This window comes from Schistocerca americana, chromosome 5 (genome assembly GCF_021461395.2).
Source record: "Schistocerca americana isolate TAMUIC-IGC-003095 chromosome 5, iqSchAmer2.1, whole genome shotgun sequence".
In the NCBI taxonomy this organism is placed as follows: Eukaryota; Metazoa; Arthropoda; class Insecta; order Orthoptera; family Acrididae; genus Schistocerca; species Schistocerca americana.
The window spans coordinates 246,540,637-246,559,630 of NC_060123.1; the positions used below are offsets into that span (position 1 = coordinate 246,540,637).

The 18,994-nt window shown below is 38.7% G+C and overlaps 1 protein-coding gene across 3 annotated transcripts in view; it reads left to right on the forward strand.

The window, feature by feature from the left end:
* The window catches only part of LOC124615731 (trafficking protein particle complex subunit 8), a 283,551-nt gene that overhangs the window by 129,780 nt on the left and 134,777 nt on the right, over positions 1 to 18,994 (forward strand). For all 3 annotated transcript variants that reach the window (XM_047143805.1, XM_047143803.1, XM_047143806.1), the window contains 2 exons: positions 10,569 to 10,696; positions 10,817 to 11,010. In XM_047143805.1, coding sequence (XP_046999761.1) covers positions 10,569 to 10,696; positions 10,817 to 11,010 — 322 coding nt within the window. The remainder of the gene's footprint in view (positions 1 to 10,568; positions 10,697 to 10,816; positions 11,011 to 18,994) is intronic.

Here is an 18,994-nt window from a genome sequence, read left to right on the forward strand (position 1 = left end):
CTACTTATTATTGTTGATGCAACCTCCATATACACCAACATTCCTCAAGCCCATGGCCTTGCTGTGATTGAACACTACCTCTCCCAATGCCCTGCAGATTCCAAACCCACTACTTCATACTTCGTACACCGAACCAACTACATCCTAATGCCTAACTACTTCACCTGTGAAGGAAAGCCATACAAACAAATATGTGGTACAGCTATGGCACCCACATGCCACCATGCTATGCCAATCTCTTCATGGGCCACTTAGAGGAAACATGATTAGCTCCCCAACCCCCCCCCCCCCCCTCTGGTTCAGGTTTATTGATGACACCTTTATAATCTGGACCCAAGGCCAGGGTGCCTTATCCTCATTCCTCCACAACCTCAACACCTTCTCTCATCCACTTCACGTGGTCCTCCTCCACCCATTGTGCCACCTTCCTAGATGTTGATCTCCTCCTCTCAGGTGGCTCCATCCACACCTCAGTCCACATCAAACCCGCCAATCACCAACAATACCTGCACTTTGCAGCTGCCACTCCTTCCACACCAAAAAATCCCTCCCATACAGCCTGGCCACCCATGGTAGATGCATCTGCGGTGATGAAAACTACCTCACCCAGTATGCTGAAAGCCTCACAAAGGCCTTCACAGGCAGGCAATACCCTCCAGACCTAATTCACAAACAGATCTCCTGTGCCATATCCCCACACACAGCTGATCCCCACACACACCTGATCCTCACATCCATTCGAAGCATAAATGACAAAGAAGCATCTCCCTGTCACCCAATACCACATGGTACTGGAATGACTGAACCATGTATTTCGTCAGGGCTTTGATTGTCTATCATCATGCCCTGAAATGAGGGACATTCTACTCGAGATAATTCCAAACCCTCCTAAAGTGGTCTTCCACTGCCCACCCAACCTCAGCAACATCCTAGTCCATCCCTATGCCACTCCCAGTCGCAGTCCCCTGCCACAGGGATTGTATGATGTGCTACGTACAGAGCAGCTTCATTAGCACTAAAGAAAGAGCACACATTGAACAGTATCAGCATTCACAGTAAGCAATAACAAATAATAGAGGAAAAAGTACCCAGGTCAAAACTAACTTACATTTACAATGGTAGGTGACCCAGATGCAAGACCTGCCCAATCCATCTACCCAGCACCACCTACTCCAGTCTTGTCACAGGCTTATCCTAACCCATCAGAGGCTGGGTCACATGTGATAGCAGCCATGTCGTATATTAGCTCTGCTGCAATCACTGCATAGCATTTTACCTAGGGATGACAACCATCCAGCTGTCAACTAGAATGAGTGGCCACTGCCAAACTGTTGCCAAAAACAAGGTGGACCACCCAGTGGCACAACATGCAGCAGAGCATAACATGCAATATTTCAATGGCTGCTTCACAATTCGTGCCATCTGTATCCTCCCCACCACCATCTATTTTTCTGACCTGCACAGATGGGAGCTATCCTTACAGCACATCCTTTGCTCCCGTTGGCCTAACCTAAGATATCTCACTGGCCCCCACCCACAACCCAAGTGTGTGTGTGTGTGTGTGTGTGTGTGTGTGTGCGTGTGTGTGTGTGTGTGTGTGTGTGTGTGTGCGCGCGCGCGTGCGTGCGTGTGCGCACATATGTTTCTCCTACAAGCCTGATAAAGGAAATTCATTTCGAAATCTAGCAAAGCTCTGTACCTTTTGTTTGTGTGCCTGTTGATGACACAATGGTTCCACGTTTCTGTGAGTCATCTCCTTTATTCCTAAATAATGCACAACACTTAAAAGGTTGACATGGTGGAAGAGCACTTGTGTACAGTTTGCATCATGTGCTGAAAATTGTGTTAAGTGTTAACACTCTGCCATCCGGCGACACCACAGTGGTACCGTGCACGAAATAGCGGTCAACGGCCGGCGACACCACAGTGGTGTCATATGCATAGTATCACTCAGTGGCCAGTGACACCACAGTGGTGTCATGAGCACAATATCGCACAGTGGCCAGCGACAGCACTTTAGTATCTTTTGCATTCTGTGTGTGTTTTGTTTAGGTAACAAGAAGTTACAAACGACAACAAGTTTTTTGTTTTTATAAGTACTTGCGCCCTTTCATCATGGGAGACGAAAGAGACGATATGATTATTTACGATGCGCGGAGTAAAACTTGGAGGTTGCCACTACGTCGCATACTTCTCATCATGATACGGTTGACAGACTTTCCGGTCACATAAAGCAAGACCAACTAATAGGCCTACGTATTTCCAAAACAAATAAACAAAAATGAAGAAACTGCCATGTATGTTCCCAAAAAAAAAAAAAACAACTTAATGTACAGTCATGTGGAGTTGTGTTACATCTTGGAGACTGTTTTGCTGCATATCATATGAAAGAGAAATACGAACTACCAAAGACAATGCAAATAAACAAATATATGAAACCAACAAATTTTCTATTTATTTACGTATTTATATCTTCAAAATTTCATGAAAGTAGGGGAACAGGGTTGAGATATTATGAGAAATAATGATGATATTAGTAAAATGTAACAATTTATAATCTCCATATAATAGAAGGAAACATTCCACGTGGGAAAAATTATATATAAAATCAAAGATGAGGTGACTTACCGAACGAAAGCGCTGGCAGGTCGATAGACACACAAACAAACACAAACATACACACAAAATTCAAGCTTTCGCAACAAACTGTTGCCTCATCAGGAAAGAGGGAAGGAGAGGGGAAGACGAAAGGAAGTGGGTTTTAAGGGAGAGGGTGAGGAGTCATTCCAATCCCGGGAGCGGAAAGACTTGCCTTAGGGGGAAAAAAGGACAGGTATACACTCGCACACACGCACATATCCATCCACACACACAGACACAAGCAGACATATTTAAAGACCAAATATAAATATTTAAATATGTCTGCTTGTGTCTGTATGTGTGGATGGATATGTGCGTGTGTGCGAGTGTATACCTGTCCTTTTTTCCCCCTAAGGCAAGTCTTTCCGCTCCCGGGATTGGAATGACTCCTCACCCTCTCCCTTAAAACCCACTTCCTTTCGTCTTCCCCTCTCCTTCCCTCTTTCCTGATGAGGCAACAGTTTGTTGCGAAAGCTTGAATTTTGTGTGTATGTTTGTGTTTGTTTGTGTGTGTATATCGACCTGCCAGCGCTTTCGTTCGGTAAGTCACCTCATCTTTGATTTTATATATAATTTATAATCTCCCATTAATGTCAAGAACGGCTGGCGACAAGCCAAGTAATCCGAATTAGTGCTGCTGGCACCAAGCAAATAATTTTGTATGAGATGTGCGGATGGCAAAGTTTTAAAAGCAGAATGACAGTGCTTCTTCAACAGTGTGGCAAGAGCACAGTACCCTCAGTGTCCGCCTCCGTACCGTAGCGGTAGCGTTACCACCTACCACACAGGGGGCCCGGGTTCGATTCCCAGCAGAGGACTGGGTGTTGTGTGTCTTTCATCATCATTTTCAGCATCATTGACTCTCAAGTCGCCGATGTGGCATCACCTAAAAAGGACTTGCAATACGGCGGCCAAACTCCCCCTAATGGGGCTTCCCAGCCAACAATGCCATACTATCTTTACATTTCATTTCAATACCCTCAGTAAGTTATAAGAAGTATATTCAGAGAAAAGGATCTAGGACAGTGTGTTCTGTCACTTATGTCTACAGTACCACAACATATAAGTTGAATGTGATGCAAACAAATGAAAATATATGTGTGTTTCAGGCCATTGATAATTCCGTAATAAACTGAAGTGGAATATGACCCCAAAAACACTTATTGCCTTTATTAGTTGCATACAGATAGTTCTAACCCAAAAATCATTGACTTAATAGTTCTTACACTACAAACATAGCTTAACTAAGGTGCTTCATTAGCAGTAGACAGTGAGTTTTCCAATTAAGGTGGTGGTCTATCTGTAGTCCTGAAAACCTAACACTTTCCACAAACCATCTGTTGATGTTACCAAATTTTCATTAGCTGCCATTTCAGTAAAGGGATAGGTACTATATTTTATTCATATGCTTGTATCATACACAAAAAGGCCAAAAATTTGCATCTTCTGAAACTGCAAGTTGAAGATATTTATGTATATTAGAAACAACAGAACACCCAAAATAGAACCTTGTGGTATGCCACATATGATAACTTCAAATTCTGAATGCCCGTTGTTATGTGATTGGCACAGAACTGATACACGTTGCTTTCTGTAATTCATATAAGATAAAAATCATGAACTTGCTGCATATACTATTCCATAATATAGTCCGGCTTGCCACAGCAACCAGAGACAGGTTTTGTGTGTGTGTGTGTGGGGGGGGGGGGGGGGGGGGGGGGTTGCGGCGGCGCCCTTACTTACTTCAGGAGGGGCGGCCTTTTGCCGAAATATTTAAGTGTATAGCAGTACTTTCATCGTGTCTGTTAGTGACTCAGCACTTCTCTGTACAGTGAGTAGCAGTCTATCTTTTTCACAATATTATTGTTATTCCACCCTTGACTTACCACTGTTTGATCCCATATTGTTTTTAACTTTTTGATGACTCATATTATCAAAAATTGTAGCCAAGTTACAAAATATTCCCAGTGGGAGTAATTTTGCATTTGTTGGTTCTGGTGCATCATCTGTCAAGCGTCTTCAAGTGACAGTCCATTTTGAAATACGGACTATGTACTATGTAGCATGTTTTCCCGTATAAAGTGATAGGGGCTGATATGATATTTCTATCGTTTCTGTATTCCAGGATTTAGGTACATTTAATCTGCGTTCACAGTTTAATTTCTTTGGAAAACAGTTGTCATGGTAGTCTATGACTAATTATGGAATGCATTAGATTTTTTACTTACACCAGGGCTTAATAACACACATTTTCAGTCTGTATTCTTTATATTCTTTTTGAAGTTCTCTCAACTCCTTGTACATTTATTACCCTTGTAGTTTTCCCATTGTTTTTATGTGACATGCACTCCGCTACTGAACATCAGGAGTAAACCTTCGTGGTCTGAGAAGCACTTAATTATAGAAATTACCGTATGATTTTCCAGTCTCATTGCATCTATAAAAATGCTGTCAGTAGCTCCTCTAATTATTGCTGCAAATTGCATGAGTGGACCTAGATTATATGACATGGCAAGGGGCCCAAGTATACCTCTAGTATAAGAGTGCTCTAAAAAAATTGAATTTCATTATTACTGACTCATTCTGCTTGGAAGTCAAGAAGTTAAATAATGCACAAATTGTGTCATAACTAATTCAAAATTGCCAGCTGTAGCCCTGTTTATTGTGACTATTATTATTGTTATTTCTTTCTTGTCTCAGACGTTATGTCTGGTTAAAAATGGAAGGTGACGCGGACCTTGATCAAGCGTGACTTCCTTTTAACTGTACGGTATATGTTACATTGCGTTTAGGAACTTTCGGGTAATTGAACAAGTGTCAATAATTACAGATTTCTGTAGTTGTATATATAAGTTTGGATGTAGCTGTATTGCATTGATGTACTGGTGGATATTGTGTGGTATGAATCCTGTAGTTGATATTATAATTGGTGTAATGTCCACTTTATCCTGATGCCACATGTCCTTGACTTCCTCAGCCAGTTGGATGTATTTGTCAATTTTTTCTCCTCTTTTCTTTTGTATATTTTTTGTATTGGGTATGGATATTTCAATTAGTTGTGTTAATTTCTTCTTTTTATTGGTGAGTATGGTGTCAGGTTTGTTAATGGTGTTGTTTTATCTGTTATAATGGTTCTGTTCCAGTATAATTTGTATTCATCGTTCTCCAGTACATTTTGTGGTGCATACTTGTATGTGGGAACATGTTGTTTTATAAGTTTATGTTGTAAGGCAAGCTGTTGATGTATTATTTTTGCTACATTGTCGTGTCTTCTGGGGTATTCTGTATTTGCTAGTATTGTACATCCACTTGTGATGTGATCTACTGTTTCTATTTGTTGTTTGCAAAGTCTGCATTTATCTGTTGTGGTATTGGGATCTTTAATAATATGCTTGCTGTAATATCTGGTGTTTATTGTTTGATCCTGTATTGCAATCATGAATCCTTCCGTCTCACTGTATATATTGCCTTTTCTTAGCCATGTGTTGGATGTGTCTTGATCGATGTGTGGCTGTGTTAGATGATACGGGTGCTTGCCATGTAGTGTTTTCTTTTTCCAATTTACTTTCTTCGTATCTGTTGATGTTATGTGATCTAAAGGGTTGTAGAAGTGGTTATGAAATTGCAGTGGTGTAGCCGATGTATTTATATGAGTGATTGCTTTGTGTATTTTGCTAGTTTCTGCTTGTTCTATAAAGAATTTTCTTAAATTGTGTACCTGTCCATAATGTAGGTTTTTTTGTGTCAATAAATCCCCTTCCTCCTTCCTTTCTGCTTAATGTGAATCTTTCAGTTACTGAATGTATGTGATGTATTCTATATTTGTGGCATTGTGATCGTGTAAGTGTAGTGAGTGCTTCTAGGTCTGTGTTACTCCATTTCACTACTCCAAATGAGTAGGTCAATATTGGTATAGCATAAGTATTTATAGCTTTTGTCTTGTTTCTTGCTGTCAATTCTGTTTTCAGTATTTTTGTTAGTCTTTGTCTATATTTTTCTTTTAGTTCTTCTTTAATATTTGTATTATCTATTCCTATTTTTTTGTCTGTATCCTAGATATTTATAGGCATCTGTTTTTTCCATCGCTTATATGCAGTCGCTGTGGTTATCCAATATGTAATCTTCTTGCTTAGTGTGTTTTCTCTTGACTATGCTATTTTTCTTACATTTGTCTGTTCCAAAAGCCATATTTATATCATTGCTGAATACTTCTGTTATCTTTAGTAATTGGTTGAGTTGTTGATTTGTTGCTGCCAGTAGTTTTAGATCATCCATGTATAGCAGATGTGTGATTTTGTGTGGGTATGTTCCAGTAATATTGTATCCATAATTTGTATTATTTTGCATGTTGGATAGTGGGTTCAGAGCAAGGCAGAACCAGAAAGGACTTAATGAGTCTTCTTGGTATACTCCACGCTTAATCTGTATTGGCTGTGATGTGATATTATTTGAATTTGTTTGGATATTAAGTGTGGTTTTCCAATTTTTCATTACTATGTTTAGGAACTGTATCAATTTAGGATCTACTTTGTATATTTCCAATATTTGTAGTAACCGTGAGTGGGGTACACTATCAAAAGCTTTTTGGTAATCAATGTATGCATAGTGTAGCAACCTTTGTTTAGTTTTAGCTTGATATGTCACCTCTGCATCTATTATTAGTTGCTCTTTACATCCTCGTGCTCCTTTGCAACAGCCTTTTTGTTCTTCATTTATAATTTTGTTCTGTGTTGTATGTGTCATTAATTTCTGTGTAATGACTGAAGTTAATATTTTGTATATTGTTGGTAGGCATGTTATGGGGCGATACTTTCCGGGACTGGACCAGACTCTGAATGTGGCTCTCCAGCAGGGATACGACTTCCTCAAATCCTGCCCTGAAATGAGATCCATCCTTCATGAAATCCTCCCCACTCCACCAAGAGTGTCTTTCCGCCGTCCACCTAACCTTCGTAACCTGTTAGTTCATCCCTATGAAATCCCCAAACCACCTTTCCTACCCTCTGGCTCCTATCCTTGTAACCGCCCCCGGTGTAAAACCTGTCCCACGCACCCTCCCACCACCACCACCACCTACTCCAGTCCTGTAACCCAGAAGGTGTACACGATCAAAGGCAGAGCCACGTGTGAAAGCACCCATGTGATTTACCAACTGACCTGCCTACACTGTGAAGCTTTCTATGTGGGAATGACCAGCAACAAACTGTCCAGTCGCATGAATGGACACAGGCAGACAGTGTTTGTTGGTAATGAGGATCACCCTGTGACTAAACATGCCTTGGTGCACGGCCAGCACATCTTGGCACAGTGTTACACCGTCTGGGTTATCTGGATACTTCCCACCAACACCAACCTATCCGAACTCCGGAGATGGGAACTTGCTCTTCAATATATCCTCTCTTCCCGTTACCCACCAGGCCTCAATCTCCGCTAATTTCAAGTTGCCGCCACTCATACCTCATCTGTCATTCAACATCATCTTTGCCTCTGCACTTCCGCCTCGACTGACATCTCTGCCCAAACTCTTTGTCTTTAAATATGTCTGCTTGTGTCTGTATATGTGTGGATGGATATGTGTGTGTGTGCGCGAGTGTACACCCGTCCTTTTTTCCCCCTAAGGTAAGTCTTTCCGCTCCCGGGATTGGAATGACTCCTTATCCTCTCCCTTAAAACCCACATCCTTTCGTCTTTCCCTCTCCTTCCCTCTTTCCTGATGAGGCAACAGTTTGTTGCGATAGCTTGAATTTTGTGTGTATGTTTATGTTTGTTTGTGTGTCTATCGACCTGCCAGCGCTTTCGTTTGGTAAGTCACATCATCTTTGTTTTTAGATATATTTTTCCCACGTGGGATGTTTCCCTCTATTATGTTAAATAATTTAGTTAGATGTGAATGTGTTGAGGTGAATTTCTTTAGCCAGAAATTTGCTATTTTGTCTTTTCCAGGGGCTTTCCAATTGTGTGTAGAATTAATTGCTTGGGTGACTTCATGTTGCAAAATTATCACTTCAGGCATTTGTGGTATCATCTTGTATGTATCTGTTTCTGCTTGTATCCACCGTGCATGCCTGTTATGTTGTACCGGGTTTGACCATATGTTGCTCCAGAAGTGTTCCATGTCTGTTGTGTTTGGTGGATTGTCTATTTTAATGTGTGTGTTATCTATTGTCTGGTAAAATTTCTTTTGGTTTGTGTTGAATGTTTGGTTTTGTTTCCTTCTATTTTCACTTTTTTTGTATCTTCTAAGTCGTTTGGCCAATGCTTGTAATTTCTGCTTCTTTTCATCTAATTGCTCTATCACTTCTTGTTGTGAGATTTTACCTAACCTTTTTCATTTTTTTTTTCTGACATTTCATTTCTTATAAATTGTGTTAGCTGTCCAATGTCTTTTCTCAGTTTTTCTATTCTGATCTGTAGCCTGTGTTGCCATGCTGGTTTTGTGGGTTTCTTCTGTGTGTTGGTTGGTTCTGATCTCTGCCTAGTGTGTATATTTAGTGTAGTGAGTGCTCCTATATAAACCAGTAGTTGTAACTCTTCCATAGTTGTGTTTCCGTTTATTTTGTTGTGTATGATTGTGTTGATAGTTTTTATTGTTGTTTCGACTTGTGGGTTATTTGGCGGTCTATGCAAGAATGGTCTAATATCTGTATTTGTGTCTTTGTATTCTATATATGTCAGCTGAAATTTTTCTTCTATATCTAACATGTGTGTCACTTCGTGTTCTCTTTGTGCTTGTTCTGGTGGCTGTCTTAAGATTTTGTTTTCCTCTGACTGTTTAATTGATGCGTGTTGTTCTTTGTTTGTTTGCTCTGGATGTTTGAGTCCATTACTGTATTTTCTTCTTCTTCTGATTGCACATTATTTTGTTCCAGTATTTGTTGTACTTGTTGTTTGATGTTTTCTAATTCTGACTGGGGTATCCTGTTATTTTTGATTATTACATGGATCTGATCAGCTAGTCGTTGTTCTGTTAAAAATTTTAATTCTGGGTATCTGGTAATAAATGTTGTGTATACTTGTGATCTGTATCCAGTTGTGTTGGTTCCTAGGTTTGTTGCTTGGTAATAGCAGAACATGTGTCGATTAACTTCATCTGACCATCTCATCCTCTGTCTTTGTTTTCCTTCTAGGGTGGTTGCAGGAAGCATATCCTGCAAAACACCTCTATTTGGATTTGAATCATTTTCCAGATGGCTAGCAGTGTCGTTACCATTGTGGGCGGGCATAGGGTTCAAGCGTCGTCCCCGACCATGACAGCGCTTGTCCGAGGCTTCTTTAGTTCTGTCCTGAACCAAGTAATCACACTAAAAGGGGGGTTAGCCCTATTAGTGGTTTGTTCTTTTCGTCGCCTTTTACGACTGGCAGAACATACCGGAGGCCTGTTCTTTTCCCGGGCCTCCATGGGAATTATTATTGTTATTATTATTATTATTATTATTATTATTATTATTATTAGTGTCTCCTCTTAATGTACATCGCAGTTCCTACTTTCTCCATACTGGATTAACAGTAACTGGATATTTATATCCACATTTAACACAGACATATGTCATACTCTGGATTTTACTGTCTAACCATTTAATGGAACTTGTAAAAAAAATCTGTCTAACCAATAATTTAGAAACAGAAACTTCAATAGACACAATAAATTTTAGACCTATCTTTCACTAACAATTGTTATGATGAAACATCTTTTCTTCCTCTTCCAGATTGTCAGTAAAATAAGATCCACTGTTAATTGCACATATGTGCTAAAATATGCTTGGGAAAAAAACTAACATTGGTAAAAAGGTGGTGTAACTCAGTCCTATAATCTTAAAGCACACGAAGTTAATTTGCTCTCCCAGGTTTTGAATTTTAACATTGTGATCAAATAGATGTAAATATTTTTGGTTTGTTCTTTTTTGAATGTCAGTCTCTACTTGACATAGGTGGACAAAATTAGAAGAGACATTAGTAAATGAAGCACAAGGTACTTTGCCGATGATCTTCAGACCAACACTCCAACTTTTTTCCAATGAGACTGTGAATACCTCCAAACCCATTGCTATTGTGAGAGGTAAGATGGTTTTGTGATTGATATTATGTTCATATAATGCTAAATTATCAATAGAATTAGCCTTGTAATTTGTTGATGTATAATGGGAAACTGTATACTGGTTCTCTTTCTCATTAACAGAGCCAATATATGTGAGAATAATTCTGAAGAATCCTTTACACATTCCACTGCCTCTTTTGAATGTTCATTTATTATGGAACTTTAAAAATGGTAAAAGTGAGATAAGTAATGAATCCAGCAAAAGTACAAAGAATGTTGAAATTGAAACACAATGCATAGATGCTGTTGTTGTTAAGCCGGACAGTGATGAAGAGGTAAGGGTGTGTTGTGAAACATTGAAATATTATATTATTTGTATTTTTGTGTGCTACATTGGCTTCCTAAATCCTCTTCTGGAGTGTTAAACACTCTTTTCTTTTCATTCTGTTACAGAAAAAAATGATCTTCATCAGTTATATTGACTCATTGTTATTTAAATACTCCCTCTTGTTTATTAATGAAATGACTCAGTTGATATTGGTCAAGAGTAACTCACCTATAGCATTTAAAAATAGTAATCTGTCTGCAAACATCAATTATCTGTGTAACACAGTTAACATGTATGTTGAGATCTTTAATCAGTACAATGAGATAATTTGGAGAAGGCGTGGTTAGTAAGAGAGGTCATTAATTTTGTTCGAATTTGTTGGCTTTCCCCATTTTATTGCCTTATATCAAATGGGAACGTTCGAATACTTTTGCACAAGAAAATAAACCCCCAATCAAGCAGGGAAAGTTTACTTTGAAGTAATTTTTGTCTTAGTGTTATTGTGTAAATTGCACATTTGAAATTTATCTGAAGTGGAATTTTATTACTAGCAACAAATACCATTAAGTAAGAAATACACTGCAATTGAGTATAATGTTTACAAATTCATAGAAGAGAGGTCTTCTGAGGTATGATTAATTGCTTTACACTAAGTTTGTATTGTTAGCTTTTGTTAGATGAATTCTTTGCTTCCTTAGCTGCAATGCATCTGGAAGATACTTCAGTAAAACAAAAGGGACTGAAAGTGGAAATATGCCACCACCTGTGCCTTGATGTCAAAATGCTGAGAGAAACTTTTAAGTGAAGAATTGTTGAATTGAGCTTCTTGGTTAGTTTTTTGATGTCTTAAATCTATTTAATGGTTATCCAATTGGGCCCTACGTAATTTCATATGTACTGTATCATGTACTGTATGACCATTAATGTCTCTTTCTAGTACCAGCAAGTCATTGCACAGTGTACACTGAGGTGATGAAAGTCATGGAATAGCGATATGCAGATGACAACAGTGTTTTGTGCGCAATGTTTGAAAGGGTAGTGCTTTGGTGGAGCTGTCATTTGTACACAGGTGATTCATGTGAAAAGGTGCATGATGTGATTATGGCGGCACGATGGGAATTGAGACTTTGAAAGCGGAACGATTGTTGGAACTAGACATGCAGGCCATTCCATTTTGGAAATCGTTATGAAATTCAATATTCTGAGAGTCGCAGTGTCAAGTGTGCTGAGAATACCGTATTTCAAGTATTACCTCTCACCACGGACAACACAGTAACCAACAGCCTTCACTTAATGACTGAGAGCGTTTGCGTTTGCATAGTGTTGTCAGTGCTAACAGACAAGCAGCACTGCGTGAAATAACTACAGAAATCAATGTCGGACATATGATGAACATATCCGTTAGAACAGTGCAGTGAAATCTGCCATTAATGGACTATAGCAGCAGACGACCAATGTGAGTGCCTTTGCAAATAGCATGACACCACCTGCAGTGTCTCTCCTGTGCTCGTGACCATATCGGTTGGACCCTAGACAACTGGAAAAACATGGCCTGATCAGTTAAGTCCCAGTGTCAGTTCGTAAGAGATGACGGTAGGGTTAGGGTGTGGAACAGACACTACAAACTCGTACATCCAAGTTGTCAACAAGGCACTGTGCTAGCTGGTGGTGATCCCTAATGGTATAAGATATATGTCATAGATGTGACTGAAAGTCACGGTAAAGGCATCCGTTTTGGGCTCTCCCCATCTTCAAATGACCGAATGACAAATATATTTTGTTACAGTCTTGTAAAATTACACACATATATAAACAGAGCCCCTATACTAAACCACCATATAACAACAGGACATTTAAGAGGTATTACATACTCTTTGATACAAAGTGAACATAAAACTTTGACAAAGTTGTCAAGTAAAGTCAAAAGTGATGTAAGTTTTACAATTACACACAGCAAAATGAGATTTCAACTAAACATGTGTTCTGCTAACAGCCAAGTGATGTGGCTGTCAGCTGTTCCTACTTAAGAGAACTAGATGGGACGAGGTGGCTTACGCCCTGTGGCACTGCCGTCATGGCTGATACTTCGTTACAAATAGAAATAACACATCAATTACAAAACTCATACAATTTTCAGTTTTTTATGCCAACCTTAGGCGAAGACAAATTTAAGTCATATAGGGTTTTATTTCATAGAGTGTGCTTGTTAACACTGGCTAGCTTAAGTGCTAAGGTGCTACCACATATGATGCACATGTAATTACAATTTATAATTTGCAATTTATAAGCACGTTAGATTGAAAAATAGACTATACATAACTTTTCTTTCCTTGCCCCCTCTTAAGTTATACACACCACACTATGCCAGCATGAGAATAGGCAGTTACAATCAAGTTACAGTTACTTGCAATAAAACTGTTCAAAAAATATACTTTAAACAGGAAAGACAGAGCCTGTGTCAATATGTAAAAGCTTTTATGTCCACCATAATGCATACAAAAAAGTGATGCCTAGCCATGTGAAACATGGAGTTACAGTTATTTATTTATTTATTCATAAATACCCTCTATTTTAATCAAGAACTCATATGTGATGTATACAGGATTTTGTACTAAAACACATTTTTTTAGAATATAGGCTAATAGTTTTACCCTACGTTAAAAGTTGCTAGGTAAACCAATGGATATGTAGGAGAATCCCAGTCTACCCACAGGGAGGTATCGAAAAAGGCCCTTGTTTTTTGCAGACTGAACTTTGTTAATGCCGACCACTTAGTGTTTTAATACAGAATCCTGTATACATCATAAATGAGTTCTTAATTCATATAGAGGGTGTGAATGAAAAAATAAAATTAAATAAATAAATCAATAACTGCAGCTCCATGTTTCACATGGTTAGGCATTGCTTTTTTCCAAGCATTATGTTGCCTGTAAAAGCATTTACATATTGACACAAGCTCTGTCTTCGATTTTTATTGTATATTTTTTAAATGGCTTTATTGAAAATATCCATAAATTGTTTGTAACTACCTATTCTCATGTTGGCATAGTATTTTATGTATAATATAAAACAGAGGAAGGAAAGAAAAGTTCATGTATAGTCTATAATTTGATCTAACGTGCTTATAAATTGCAAATTGTAATTATGTGTGCGTCAAACACGGTAGCACCTTAGCATATAAGCTAGCCAGTGTGAACAAGCACACACTAAGAAATAAAACCATATATGACTTAAGTTTGCCTGCACGTAAGGGTGGCATAAAAAATTGAAAAATTGTACAAATTTTGTAATTGATAATATTATTTCTATTTGTAATGACTTATCAACCTTGACAGCAGCTCCACAGGGCACATGCCACCTAGTATCAACTAGTTCTCTTGAGCATGAATGGCCACCAGCCACATCACTCGGCTGTTAGCAGCACACATGTGTAGCTGAAATCTTATTTTGCTGTATGGAACTGTCACTTTTGACATTGCTTGACAACTTTGTCAAAGTTGTATGTTCACTTTGTATCAAAGCCTATGTATTACATCGTAAATGTCTTGTTACTATATGGTGGTTTAGCACAGGGTCTCCATTTATACGTGTGTGTAAATTTTGCAAGATTGTGACAAAGTATATTTGTCACCAGGTCATCTGAAGATGAACTGAGCTCAAAATGCATAATGCATGAAGAAATAGTCCAAAAACAGACTGTGACTATTATTTCATCACCAACCAGCTATTTTAAAGTCTGTTTTTATCTTGGTATGGGCTGTGTACATGGAATGGACTAGGACCTCTGATCCAACTGAACCAATCAATGGCTCTAAATGGTTATGTTCAGCTACTTGGAGACCGAAAGAAAGTTGGAATTATTATGGATGACAGTGCGCCGTATCACTGGGTTAAAATTGCTAGCGATTTGTTTGAAGAACATTCTGGACAATTCAAGCAAATGATTTTGCCACTCGGCTTGGCCAACATGAATCCCAAGGGACACTTATGGGACATAGTTGAGAGGTCAGTTTATGCACAAAATTCTCTCCGGCAACACTTTCTTTGTTACGGATGGCTGTAGAGGCAGCATATCTCAGTATTTCTGCAAGGGACTTCCGACAACTTGCTGACTCCATGCCATGTCAAGTTGTTGCACTACACTGCTCAAAAGGAGGTCCAACACAATATTGAAAGGTATCCCACGACTCGTGCCATATCGTGTTGTTGCACTATGGCAGGCAAAAAGAGGTTTAACACAATATTAGAAGGTATCCCATGACTTTTCTCACCTGAGTGTAAGGTTTTGTGAAATTAAGACTACTCATGTTTGCTGTAGACCAGTTGTTGACTTGTTTAGTTATCAGTCATGTAATGGTTGAGTTTAAGCCCTTCATTGGGATGCATGTGTCATCAGTAAACATTAGCGTTCATGCAGTCCTTTGCACACATTGGAGAGCCTTTTTTTGTACATTAAGAACAGAAATGGGCAGTACCAAACTTTATGACAATCCATACTTTGCTTCTCCATTGTAAGTTTAGTTTTATTCCTGTGATGTTATTTCTCAATGTTGTCTACTTCCTGTTCTGAGAGAGGGCTATCATTAATCTCGGAATGTTTTCATGAGTGAAGTTTCATGGACCAGTCAATAAAAATCTTATCAAAGTCACAGTATATTAACCCTTCGGCTGTTGCAGCTGCACATCCAGCTGGCCATGTCAGGCATGCCCTTCAGGTCACCTCAGTCATTTATCTGCGCTAACAGCCATCTTCGTGGACTGCTATCTGTGCCAGAGCTCTTGGCTCCACCAAGCTCGCAATGTGCTGAGTATTTCTGGAGCCAGTGCAGTCTGAGTGTCATCACCGACATTACAAATAACCACAGTGTATCTGGATACTTATTCCATACCTTTAAATCTGGAGGTGAACTGCTCGACAGACATAATGTACACTGAAACTGCTTATGCTGCTAACATGTAACTCCCCATCGAAGGTTTTCTTTCATTTGCAATTAGTTCTTGTGAATCATCATAAGGCCTCTGTATACATCTGAGTTTTATTTGACATCTGATACTTATCAGGTTTTTAAACATAACTTATGATGTAAACTCGGGAGAACCCGTAACGATCAAACATTGACGTTCGCCTGTACTACCACAATAATTTGCCCACAAACAGCTTTTGAAGGAAGTGTCAGATGCCGAGATATACTTTCGAAGCTATTCACTATGTCTTGAGCTCATTAACCCAATAAATTATCCTCAGGGAATCTTAAAAATCAAAAAGTCAGCATTTCTGAATTCTTTTTATACAGTATGCAATTGCTACTGTACAACAGAAATATACTGTACATGACATCTCTATATATACGTAACATAAATACATATTTTTTTTGAGCGTAACATCTCTATATATAAAAATGAACTGCTGTCCACTAGTCTCACTAAAACTCAAAAATGGCTTAACCGATTTGGATGATTCTTTTTTGGTTGCATTCATAATTGTTAAGGCAAGGTTTGTGTGAAAGAAAAGTTTGGAAAAGTTGCCTAGAAAATTGGAAAGTTCTGGAAATACTGAAAGGGCTATTTTCTGTGATTTTCAACGATATTTGTTATTCATGATTGAAACAATTGATATGAATAATTCTTTTTTTGTTTTGTTCATTATGGTCTTAGACTTGAAGCATCCAGTCTGTGTTTGTTAGCACAGACTGGATGTTTCACTTGTTCGTGAATCAGGTGTTTGTCAGCAGAGTAATTCATTTGGAGAGGCTCTTAAAGCTCAGATAATTTCGAGGTTTTACTTATTTACTTTCATTTTTATTTATTTATTTTTATTTTATTTTATGTTTTTTTCACTGTTATATTTCCCATCCTTCTTTCTGATGCAGGCTTTCAACCGGCAATGGTGAAGTTAAAAGGATTTTTTTTATTTTTGTACTTATTTTTCTGTTTTTGCATTTTTGTTTTTTAATTTTTAAATAATTTTTTCAGAAGTGAGGGCTTAATTTCATCTTGCAGATGTAGAAACTAGGCTAAAACTTTCTTTGTGTGGTATGTTTCACAACCATGGCACAACATACAAGGGCATGTTGCGTGTTTTGCATTCATATTTTGTTTCTCGGGGCACATTCTCTATCGAGCAGGCTGTACGTCTATTCTATAGTCCACGTTTCTTGGACTGGTCACTTGTAATGACGTGTGGAAAGTGCCTTCCAGTAAAGCGCAGAGAATTCTCGTCATCAGAGCATCTTCCTTTCTTATCTCCTCTCTGTTCTGTAGTAAATTTTTCCAAGTTCTCGTACCAGACATAAATGAAAATTATCTGTAAAGAGTGTGAGCATTCAAAACACAATGGTCCACTACAAGAAAAAACCTTTTTGCACCATTTTCAGGTTTACACAAAGATCCAACTGATTTTTAGGGCCTCCCTTCTACCCTCACGGCCCTTCCAAACGCTCACCTTGTTTTGCCTTCTTCGGCTAGCTTCTATGCTTTTGTCGTTTTTATTATTATTATTATTATTATTAAGAGTCCATCCTTCTACCAACTTTTTTACTTTTTTTATGTTTTTGAAGCCAAATCCTCATTTTTCTTACTTTTTTGCAGGTGCTCGGCCTCTCTCTCTCTCTCTCTCTCTCTCTCTCTCTCTCTCTCTCTCTCTCTCTCTCCCCCTCTCTCTCTCTCTCCCCCTCTCCCCCTCCCCCCCCTCCCCCTCGCCTCTTCCCCCCCACCTCCCTTCCCCCAACCCCCCCCCCCCCCCATCCGGCTTCCTATTTTTTTATGTAAGCTGGATGCCTTAATTACCTTTACTAACATAAACAAGAATAAATATTTCTTCTTAATATCAATTACAGGAAATTAATCTTCCTCTTGATAATGGAAGGACAAATTTATTAAAATAAACTGAACGTGAAGTCTCATCTTCATAAGGAAAACATAAAATCTTGTATACTTTTGAAAAACTTTTTTTAGAACTTAAAACTTCTCTGCTTATAGCATAAGATGATCAAAAAATAAAATACATAAAATTGATGTCTAATTTCTTCATGAGGATGTAGTCTGGTGCGTCTTGCCACAGACTTGATTTCTTTTCTGTAGTGTCTCGCGAAAGGATCGAAGACATTATGGTACCAGTTATCTGTAATCATGCAAGGCTGACATCTCTGAATTCTGTACCAATCTTAATCTATTATTGTTCTGTGTATAATTTTATTCCATGATTCTATTTAGGAAGCATGCGTAATTTCTTTTGTAGTCTTTTGTCCGCATGATATGATGGTGCTGAGTCATTAGATACACCCAGTAATCTTCTTTGCTTTTATTTTCTGCCTTCAAGATACAGTGCAGCATGTGACCTTTTAGCTAGTTAACTGCATTTCTTTTCGTATTAGGATGTGGCACTGTGTCTGGAGTCAGAAAATCTGCGGCGGTGAAAACGGTTGGAGATGTTCTGTTAATGGTCACTAATTTCTGCTTAACTATATGCCATACGTCTCTTACTCTTTCATACACGAATCAGTGTTCTTCAGTGTCAAAGAGGTTGCATGACGCACACAAGGCCGAATTTGTGAGATGTATAGCATGCAATTTGGAATTAGTTGATATTTTCCTGTCGACTGCATTATTCCAAGTTCCTTTCACCTTAGAGGGTAAGTTCCGATCGTGGATATTTTTCCAAATTGCAGACCAGTCATTTCTGGGGTATTTTCTTTCAGTAATATATCCTTCCTTATCTTCCATCAAATATGGACAGATGTCCTTTACTTTCGTCAACTGCTGCTCTGAGAGCCTCGATGAGATATAACTGTACCCAACGAGAAAAGTTTTTAGGTGACAAAGACCAGCTGGTATATGCTGCACATCTGTTGGTGGCTGCATGCTTGCAGGAGCAATGTCATTCAGCAAGTGGGCTGTTAAGCTGCCCGGCAACTGTTTCCATTGCTTGTACATTCAACACACGTATAATGCATGTGACCTGTAACTGACATCAACGTGGTTTAAACCTCCTT